Source organism: Phalacrocorax carbo, chromosome 1 (assembly GCF_963921805.1).
Source record: "Phalacrocorax carbo chromosome 1, bPhaCar2.1, whole genome shotgun sequence".
Lineage (NCBI taxonomy): Eukaryota > Metazoa > Chordata > Aves > Suliformes > Phalacrocoracidae > Phalacrocorax > Phalacrocorax carbo.
The window spans coordinates 94,428,292-94,438,761 of NC_087513.1; the positions used below are offsets into that span (position 1 = coordinate 94,428,292).

Below are 10,470 nucleotides of genomic sequence, written 5' to 3' on the forward strand. Positions count from 1 at the left end.
AGTCTATCTCAGCCAGGAAAAAGCTGAAGCTACTCCATATGATGGCCAGTATCAACTGTATTATGAACTTAACTTGCAAACTGCCAGATGCCCTACCTTGTAACACGAAATTACAAGCAAGGACTCTAGAACAGTGACAGTAACAGCTTAATTATTAACACAGCAGCTGCATTCATTAGGTCTGTTGGTGGTCTTCAGACAGACCATAACTGAAGCATACTGTACCATAATGAGATAATCCTTCAGTCTGAGTTGCGCTTCTATTCCTTCTCTACACTTCTTTGAAAGATTTTTTTATTTTATTTTATGAATTAGACCTGTATATCTATACAATACCTCACACTGCTTTTGGTGGTCAAACACCGCAATAACAAATATGCCTGTAAGTAACAGATTCCTCAAATTATAAATTATGTAAATGTTACGCACAGGCAACAACTCCTAATATAAGTACCTCCCTTCCCTTTCAATCAACATTTAAGGACTGAAATATACATTTTATTATTCAAGAACATCTGCAATTGGATTGTTTGATTATTTTTTTTTTTTTTGAGAAGTGGCCTATAAACACGTTTTATCACTCAGAATGCATTCTTCTGATCTGCACCTTAATAGCCAGGTACAAACTTCTTACTTCAGAACTCCACCTGCTGCCTGACTAGTGGTTTCTGTTATGAGATTCCTAAGAACATGTATTTATCTATGATTCTAACATGCATTTAAAGTTACAGAGGTTCAGGTAACCTCTGTAATAGCATAACAGATAACACTGAGAATAAGTAAGGTCAGCCTCAGAAAACAGCAAGAGATGGACAGACAGAAAGGGATAAAAAGCACAGATGGATTCATCAGCAAAATTTTTACCTCATTGTACAATATCTTCCCAATGCTTGCACTCATTAAGATGATGCTGGTTTACAATGCCCACAATTAACTTACAGAACAAGCACAAAGTCAAGAGGTCACCAGCTGAGGTCTGTATCTACAGTAAGGATCAACGTAGATAGTTGCCTCAGCTTTTTGCCAACAGAAAGTGACTAACTCAACACATACACATGCATAAGCACTTAGCAGACTCCTCATCTAAACCAGCAGTACTTTTCTGAAGGTTCCCACCTGTAGGAGCAAGGGTCATAGAAAGTACATAAACAAGGTGCTGGAAACAGCTTTTCTAAAACACTAGACAGTCCAGACCTTACCTGATCAAACCAGTTGCTCCGCCTACAATTTATTTTCACCAGTGCTTCCACTGCTAAAAACTACTACTAATGGGGATATTCTAGAGAAAAACAGTAGCATAAGTAGTCTCTGAACACCTCTCTGCTCGAAACTAAATATGATGCAGTCACACAGCTGCTCTACTTCCTTGAACATTACTCTTAATATTTTACATGTTAGCTTAGGTCTTAAAATATCCTTGAAAACTCACTGTTTATGTGCAATCATGTTAAACCTATCATGTATTAATACATGCTTAACAGCAGACATTACTATTGACTGCTACCAGAATAAACTGGTTTCTCTGGAGACAGTGCTCCAACAAAGATAAAGCTGGACTACTGGAGGATGAATTTGGTTGTGCAAATACATCAGAACACCCTAGGATACCCACAGCCCCCAAGCAAATTGTTGGAACACTTGCACTTACATGACATGAAGATGATGTTCTTCCTTCCATGATTTTTTCTACTGAAAAAAAAAAAAGATATAAAATAAGTTTAACTATTTGAGTTTTATTTATTCAGAAGGAAGCAGGGCCACAGTAGTGGGTACTAAGCGAGAACAAGAAAATCATTTTTGAGCAAGCTAGCACAAAGAAAACTCGCTCATAGAACAGTTTGGGCTGGAAGGGACCTTTAACAGCATCTAGTCCAACCCCCTGCCATGAGCAGGGACATCTTTCACTAGATCAGGTTGCTCAAAGCCCCATACAACCTGGCCTTGAATATGCCCAATGGTGGGGCACCCACAACTTCTCCGGGCAACCTGTTCCGGTGTCTCACCACCCTCATTGTGAAAAATTTCTTCCTTATGTCCAACCTAAATCAACCCTCTCTCAGTTTAAAACCATTGTCCCTTGTCCTGTCACTACAGACCTTGGTAAAAAGTCATTGACAGCCACAATATAAGACACATGCATGCTTGGGCAAGGTTCTGGATTATCAGCATGGACAGAATCATTAATATCTTCACTAGATTTCAGCCTTAGCAAAGGCGTTTACTGCATAAGTTCATCCCCTTGCGAGCACATTACCAATAAAGCAAAAAGGAGTCACAGAAGGCATCTGTAAGACTACAGGAACTCCAAGGATAAATAAAGTTCAAGGATTCCTGTTAACAGATAAAATTCCTCAGTGGAAGAACACAGCTTCAGAGCTTCCAGCATTCGTAGGAGTCAATTCTCTTTACAAATACTCTGTATGACTCCAGTAAGACCTTCAAACCCTCCAGCTAGCTCAGTCTCTCAAGAGACTTTCATTGAGCTCAGCCGTTTTTCAACTTACAGCTCCAGTCCCTCGGCGTGGAGAACAGCAACACCTATAGAGTATTAAAGAAAAGCCAAACTACTGCCTACTCCGACGCCTACAAAGAGGAAAAGCCGACGAACAGCGGCCTTCTGACAGCCCTGAAGGGAAAGAGAAGCACCGCTCAGGGGTGGCACCACCCGGGCTGTCACCGCAGGACCCCGCCCCCGAGCCGGAGGAGAGCGGGGTCCCCCCACGTACCTCCAGCTCCTCACCCAGCCGCCGGTCCCTCACGCTAGGAAGGGAACGGGCTTCCCACCAGCAAACGGACCGAGGGGCAGCACTTTTGCCCTTCAGTACTCTCTCCTTGGCCTCCTCACAAAGAAGCAGCAACGGCATCGCCGCCACCTCCCCTCACATCCCATCCCACCCCCGTGTCCGGCCGCTCACTCCCAACAGACACCCCGTGCGGCGCGGAACAGCCCAGCCCCGGCCAACCAGAGGGGACACCGGCCGCGCAGGACCCGCCGGGCCACGGATAACTTCACCCCCTCTCCCGCCTGTCAGCGGCTAAAGGGCAGGGAGCAAGCGACACCAGCGGCACCGCACAACACTCACCGCCACGGCTGCGCCACCGCTTGTTGTTTACCCAGGCCCCGCTGCCGCCTGCGCAGCTTCCCCTGGTACTTCCGGGCCGGGCACCGCCTCCGCCCGCGTCGTAACGGCAGTAACCGCCTCCCGCCCCACCCTCTCCTCAGCCGTGTCCCGCCGCCTCCTACTCCCCGCCCACCTCCCCCTCGCAGCTGTGCCTCACCGGTTTTTAACTTTCTTGGGTTTAGCCTGAAATTGAGCCGCTGAGAGGAAAAAAAACATGTGAATGGCGTGAGGCAAATTATAGCGTCACAGGTGTGCTGCCACACACATCAACCTGCACCTGACAAACTGATTAGCGGTAACAAAACTGGTAGTTCTGCGAAGGCAATAAATTACAGTCAACGGATACACAGGCAAACGTTCAGAAAATGGGAGAAATGCTAAAATTTGTGGAAGCAATCAAGGAAACCTCGGTATTTTTAATTTTTAACGAAGTAACACACGACCCAACGGAATTGGGTTTAAATTGTACCGCACTGGCCGCGTTTCCCCCGTCAGAGAGGAGCCCTCCCCAGAAGGTGGGTTAATCCTCTGCCGGGGGGCAGCTCGCACAGCTGGGCGCCCTCGACCGCTCCTAACCCAGCTGTCACCGCGGTTTTCAGTCCATGGCCTTGGAAATCCTTCCACAGCCAGGTGGAGACAAGGATTTATTTGCTGGGTTTTATAAGACTTTGGGTTTTTGTTTCTCTAGGGTAGCTTCAGAAGTGTAAGTTTTGTGTGTAGCTTTTTGTTTTGTCCTCTTGGTAGTGCCTTTATACTAGGTAATGGGAAGCTGTGCAAAACCAGCTTGGACAACTTTTTAGTTTCATACCAAAGAAGTTTAGCTTTAATCTATGGTCAGGTGTAAATCACAAATGTGAGATATTAGCTTATGCCTGGGAGCTATCTGAAACACTTCAGATGGGCTTAGCTATCAGCAACTGGTACATTTTATAGATACACCCCAGAACAAAGTATATAAAATAATGAAATCTGAACTAAGATGCAGTTATTTTCTTTCATGCAGAGAAATTGCCTACAATCCCAGAGCGAAAAAGACTTCCATCCATGATGATGGCAGATTTTACAGGAGACCATACGGTAATGTTGGGCTTTACTAGAATAGAGGAAACTGTTTTTAAATGGAAAATCTCATAAAGAGTAATGCTTATACTGTAATAGTGTTTCAAATATGCCAATTGCTGTAACAAACACTGGCTGAATTTACAGCTGAAGAATCTTATAATCCAAACAGAAAAGCTGGGGGAAGAGGGATTTCTCCCCCTCACCCCAAAGGTAATATTTTTAAATCAAAATAGTGATTGTAAAGGCTGCTGGAATAAACACCCTTGAATATGGCATTTCTGTATAGGTGATGAAGCGCAAGCATCAGTCAACAGATTTAGAAAGTACATTTGCCAAAAAGTAAATGCATTATGCAGCTCTACTTAGAACAACCTATAGGTGCTTTTTAGTTCTATAAGTAGCACTACTATGATAAAATCAGTCCTCCAGAAAAATAAGTATATGATTTTAAGGTGCTGCTATTCAAGTCGCCTTTTAAGTGATAACCTACTATAAATTGCCCCAAAACTTTTCAGTTTGCACCTTGAAGGCAATTTTAGGAAGGGAAGTCATACCTATGCCTGATTATAAAACTGTATTTTTTTGCTTCTGCTTCCTGAAGTCTTCAGAAACCTTTCACAATGCTTTGTGAAGTAGATATTTAAGCAGCTGTTCAATATTACATATACACAGTGTTTAATTTGGCACCATGTATCCTTACTTTGTTTTGGAACTGAAAAAGCAATGTTGTTGCTAGTAGCTGAAGTAAGAGCAAGGTAACTTTCCATTGGGAAACAAGAGTCTCCAACCTTTTGGGGGTGTGGAGAGAACGGGACAGAAAGAAGCATGGGATGGCATGCTGGTCTGTGAGGAAACTGCATTTACCTATTCCTAATTGTTATGGAATGCTTCCTCTGTGCTTCGCCTTTCTCCACAGACATCTTTCCTTAAACCATGTCCATTTTTCTCCCGCTTTGTTGCATGGGGAAAACAACATGAATATGTTCCTTCCTCCCTACTAAATATTACCTCTTTTGTGGGAATTGCCCACATTTCAGTAGTACAGCAAACAGACTGCCCTCCCATCTCCTTTGTGTCTTTCCTGCCTTCCTGCAGAATGAAAAAATCACAGATGAAGGTGTGTACTTGCAATTTCTTGTCCAAGAAACTGGCAAGAATCATTCATATATATTGTAAAATCTGGAGTTTTTTTCCTTTCCTATGTGTACTTATGAGATAAAAATGAAGGTGGTAGCATTTTCTAGCTTCCTCTCTGTTAGGCAGAAGAGAGGAATGACCCTGAAGAGATTACTTAACATCTCTGACCCAATGGAGATTGCTCAAAAGGAAAAGGTATATGGTATTACTCTATTGAAAGCAAAGACTTTTTTTTTCTTAAATTTGGAACTGTAATAATTTTCAATATGCTAAGCAGCTTACTCAAAGAAACTTGCACCCCATAAAGAAAGTGGGTTACAGCTCAAGTCACTTACATGAAAATTTTCAGATCACCTTCTGTCTGGTAATCAGCTTTATCAGATGGTACATGAGTTTTAACATAGTGATGTTTAACACAGTATTGGGATTTACTGTGTTTTAAAAACCTCTGTCAGTTCAGCAAGAAAAATTTAGTAGCTTGTACTAACGTATTTGGCAAAACTTCATATAAACCATTTGCCAAAACAACATTACTGTGTTAAGGTGATAAATTCATTTTAAAAATACTGATAATTGTGGGAATTTAATGCTTGCAAACCTCTGCTGTTAGGACAAAAAAATCCTATAAAAGCAGGATTCTAACCATACTGAAGGTTACCCCATGTTTACCATTCTACAGCCAGGGAAAATCAGTAATAGAGTGAAGAGTTATTAGAAAAATGGAAGGTTATGATAAGCTTCACTTTTCAGTTGCATGGAAACCACTTCTGGGTATAATTCTGATCAGTTGATTGGTCATACCAGTTGAAAAATGATCTTAGCTGAAACTAGAGACCTCCATCTAACCTCACGAAAGTTTGCTGTATGGACTTCCTTTTTTCCTGTTACCTGGGTCATGGTGGTTAGCTTATTCTGTCATCCATCCCACAATTTCCGTGTGGCAGGTGCTTGCAAGGATGAACGAATAACTGGTGAGGTTAGTATTAATGTACTGCTGTTGGAATTTAGCAACTGAAATCTGTGAGAGGCTCCATAAGCAGCTGGCTTCCTGCAGGCTGCCAAGAGATAGTCTGTATCAATGAGTATTTTGTTTGTAACCACTTTTAAATCTGAATCCTAATACAATAGGTTTTCTTTAGATAGGTGTTGTATGGAGGCCTATTACTACATTGACATAGTTGTCTTAATTTCTAGTGGTTACAAATACAGCATGAACTAAGCTTGAGGAAACTAATAGATGGTTCAGAGTATCAAGAGGAACTGAAGTACGACTTCAACGTAAAAGGTGAACTGAGGCATCTGGATACAAATGAGTCCTTTGTTTTCAATTATTACAAGAATGCACATGAGCAGAATCATAAACGCTATCAAGTTTTGGGACATTTGATTACCCACTATGTTTATGAGCTCCTGGAAAGAGTCTGCATGCTGCAGAAAGTTTATATTCCCACTGATGCTACAGAGGATGAACCAAGAAGTTTCTTCTTCATGAGCAAGGATGCACTAACAAGTTCCTCAAGCCTAATTGTCCTTCTGCAAGACCGTGGAGTTTTCCGTGCTGGACAGTGGGGGCAAAGGACGATTGTCAGTGAAGGTCTGGAACATGGAACACAAATTCCATTCATCAAAATGGCCCTTCAAAGCCATAGGGGAGTGATTGTACTGAATCCCAATGACAACTTTGTTGATCTGAAGACTGAAAAGAAGTTAAATTTTTCTACCAGGGGAGAATCACTGCCTCCTACGCGGTCCATCTGGTGGATCCCCAAGAGGGGCAGCAGCAGCCCCGAGGAACACACCGTGTATGTATGGGATCATTTCATTTCAAAGAGCGCAGCCGAGAATGTGGCCTTCATTGCCCATGGCTATGGTGGCTTGGTGTTTGTCGATCTCCTGGTGCAGAGAAAACAGGAGGTAATGAATAAAGTGTACTCTGTGGCGTTCATTGACTCCGTGCACAACATACAGCACCAGACTAGAAGTGATCCACAAATACAAGAATGGATACAGAAGTACTGCCGTGAATGGGTGTCAAACAGTAAGCCTCTAGGTAAAGCTGTAGGTTCTCTCATGAAAGTGAATTGTCCTACTGTCTCTGCTGGAACAGAAAAGTATGACTTGGCAGCCTCCTGCTGCTTACATGCCATCTTTAAGTACCTGAAGAGCATGCTGAAAGCCAAGACCATGACAGCCTTTAGGCATTCACCTGTTGCAACCAGAAGCAGCGCAAGCAAGAGAGGCAATAACTAAAGGTACACTGATTTATTCTTGGTAGTGGTCTCTTCCTCTCCTAACCACCCCTGCACCTTTCGATCATCTAAGGACCTTCCTCTCACTGTGGAGCAACTTACAGTTCTAAGTTTGAAGCTAGTTTGTTTTTGAAAAACACACAAATGGGAGTTAACTGTTAGGAAAGAAATGCATTGTTGAAAGCCTTCGGCTAGCTGTGAAATCTAAAGTTGCACAAAATAAAGATGTTTAGGTATATCAACTCTGGTCTGTATCATTTTTTAAAAATAAACATTCTGCAGTTATGGCTCTATGATCAGACTAAACTATCAGGAAAACACTCGCTTCTTAGCTTTCATTAAAAGGAGAAGTCCATAACACAAAAGCATGTACAGGATCTGTTTCCTCCCCACTATACACCATATAGTGTTTAAAATCTTTCAAGAGCTGGAACATCCACCTTCCTCCTTGAAGCGTTCACTGTGAAGTTGAACAACACTTCAGGGAGCTACCTACCTTCCCTCCAGTCAGAGATGGTAAGCCCCAAACATGAGAGCACAAGCTAAAGTAACTTCCATTTTGAAGCCCACCAAGCCAGTGAGATTACTGGGCAGGAGCTGCCATAGAAATACAATGCTCCAGCAACCTGCAATTACCAAACTGATGCAAAAGAATGACACTGCTGTTTTCTCTCAGCTGTTTAATTTTAAATAGAGGTGGGAAATAGAGAGAGTTTTTAAATGTCCATGCTCAAGGTTTGCAATTTATACAAGCAGAAGGTCAAATAATCTTTAAAGGTAATGTAAACAAAATGGTTATTCTGAATTTCCAGTTTAATCCTGTGGGAACTGAAAGTGTTCAGTGGCTGCAAAAGAGCTTTGAAGGATGATTAAAACCTTGTCCTACACCTTCAGTTCCTACCCAGACAAAGAAATAGTTAAACAATAATACTGGGTACCAAAAAAAAAAAGAGTGTGTCAGCTTCCCTTCTGTGTTTATAGCCATTTCAGGTTTCAGTCATTTCTAATACCACTTGAAAAAGCTCCTGTCCCGTTATCCAGTAATGGGTAAAAGCGTAAAATTCTATTGGAAAGGCAGAGTCAGCTGAATGCTCTTGAGAGTAAGCTTAGCTTTTTAAATAAAGATAGGTTTACCATTATTGCATCTGAATGAAAAATGTACTAAATAGACAATGAATAGACTACATGGTGCTTTAGTTCACTTTAGGAAGCTGCACTGGAGATTCTGTCACTGAGGATACATACAACCTGCCTGGTCTGTAGGTGCTGGTCAGCATGCAACTCAGAGAATAGTCACTTGCATGAGTTCTATGCACAAACATGTAGCTTTATTTACAAGAGAAGTATAAGGTGACAGAACGTCTGTCTCCAGAAGACGACCAATATGATCCTTCCACATAAATGCTCAAACTCTCCCATATTTTCAGAAGTGGCTAAAAATGGCTGAAGGAAAAAAGGGATCTAGAACATCGTTCCCACAATTCTTTCTCTCAGGTCAATCCTTTAAATTCCTTGGTACAGAAGGTCGTATTTAGGAATGTTATTGGGATCAATAGGGCTTCTCACAATAAGCTTTCCACGCATTGCTCCACGGTAAATCACTTCAATCAGATCTATAAAGTCTTGCTTTGTTTTGAAGCTTCCCACAAATTTGGTATGATCTGGAGACCTAAATGTAAGATAAAGGTAGAATTGTAAGGTTAAAGTGTTCAAAGCAAAAATACCCAAAGACAAGAAAAGATGTATAATGAAAGATATCATCATTCTGAAAGAGTGAACTGTACCAGTAATGGCATAACCAAGTCAGGAATATACTGTGACCTCCACAGTCCAAAAAGGTGCAGCACCATATCTAAGGCTTTAACCATACTATTTTTTGCAGAGTCGGGCATGTTTCACAGCTGAAACCTACTTATGACATCAAAGCATGTTTCAAAATACTTCTTAATTTTACGTCCTTCTGGCTTCCTACCGAGATCCCAATGCAGATGCTGGCGACAATGTTAGTTTCCAGACATTACCTTCCCCATCCACGGTAACATACAGAAAGACGGATAATTCCTACAGACATAATACGTAGCGCCAGGTAGGACAACATACCCGTAATCAACCTTCATATGTTGTCCATTGAAGAAAAATACAGTAGATGGAATATAGCTGATGTCAAAATACTGGGTGTACACTGGAACCTTGTTCACATCCACCAGGTAAATGACTGCCATTTTGCTTAGGTCGTGTGCTGTCTTTGCGAGCTGAAAAGAGTGAGAAAGACGGATGGCAAATGGATTGAGAGACAAGCAGAAAATGGGTGGCAAGCTTCATAAAGCCCGTTTCCCTTAAGTCTTATCAGCTTAAGCAGGGCTAGGATATCCTGTCTTATCTACTTCAAGCACTTTGTACACCCCTACAATAACATAAACATTTGCTTGATTTTCAAACCATTTTATGAATCTAGTATTATTTAATATTTAATTGTCACCAAAATTTTCACGAGACACTGTACTACCCAAAAGCAACATATGACGGTCTTGTACACAACATACACTAGCAGAGTTTATTTGAAATAAATTTTAAAAAATCGCTCTTACAATATCATCGAGCTGCAGGCAAACAGCATCGTTATCTCTTCCAAACCGGAGAACCAAAACCTTCTCGGCCACGCTTTTTATTGCCTGATCCACCTCCCTCTTGCAGGTCAGCTTGGGCAGGAGAAAACTCATCCCGACGGACCACGGCTTCCACCGAAACCCCCACCTCACGGTTAGTAAAAATAACAAACCCTGCGTCAAAAATCAGCGAAACTTCTCCACGCTATCAAAAAAAAAAAACAGAGAGAGAGCGAAGTCACCGGCCGCCCCGCCAGGCTGACAAACGCCCCTCGGGCCCCAGCGCCCGCCTCA

The 10,470-nt window shown here is 42.0% G+C and overlaps 3 protein-coding genes across 23 annotated transcripts in view; 1 reads left to right on the forward strand and 2 right to left on the reverse strand.

Annotated features, from left to right (window-relative positions):
- Positions 1 to 3,178, reverse strand: part of SENP7 (SUMO specific peptidase 7) — a 45,310-nt gene extending 42,132 nt beyond the window's left edge. For 5 of the 21 annotated variants that reach the window (XM_064467619.1, XM_064467592.1, XM_064467608.1 and 2 more), the window contains exons 1-2: positions 2,255 to 2,300; positions 1,649 to 1,689 (exon numbers count right to left, since the gene is read on the reverse strand). In XM_064467619.1, the coding sequence (XP_064323689.1) occupies positions 1,649 to 1,689; positions 2,255 to 2,285 (72 nt within the window). In that variant the 5' untranslated portion in view covers positions 2,286 to 2,300. Of the gene's footprint in view, positions 1 to 1,648; positions 1,690 to 2,254; positions 2,438 to 2,726; positions 3,034 to 3,083 lie in introns of those variants that run through there. The other 16 variants (XM_064467538.1, XM_064467501.1, XM_064467485.1 and 13 more) reach the window with 12 other exon arrangements.
- A 106-nt stretch (positions 3,179 to 3,284) lies between these two features.
- LOC104040800 (ARB2 cotranscriptional regulator A) lies at positions 3,285 to 7,800 on the forward strand. Its single transcript, XM_009503777.2, has 3 exons — positions 3,285 to 3,637; positions 4,126 to 4,199; positions 6,516 to 7,800. The coding sequence occupies exons 2-3, from the start codon at positions 4,167 to 4,169 to the stop codon at positions 7,569 to 7,571; spliced, it is 1,089 nt and encodes a 362-aa protein (XP_009502072.1). The 5' UTR covers positions 3,285 to 3,637; positions 4,126 to 4,166; the 3' UTR covers positions 7,572 to 7,800.
- Positions 7,801 to 8,872: 1,072 nt separating this feature from the next.
- Positions 8,873 to 10,456, reverse strand: TXNL4B (thioredoxin like 4B). Its single transcript, XM_009503667.2, has 3 exons — positions 10,159 to 10,456; positions 9,671 to 9,822; positions 8,873 to 9,239 (listed from the first exon to the last, which is right to left on the reverse strand). Exons 1-3 carry the CDS (start codon positions 10,288 to 10,290, stop codon positions 9,074 to 9,076), a joined length of 450 nt encoding a protein of 149 aa, XP_009501962.1. The 5' UTR covers positions 10,291 to 10,456; the 3' UTR covers positions 8,873 to 9,073.
- Between the last annotated feature and the right edge of the window lie 14 nt (positions 10,457 to 10,470).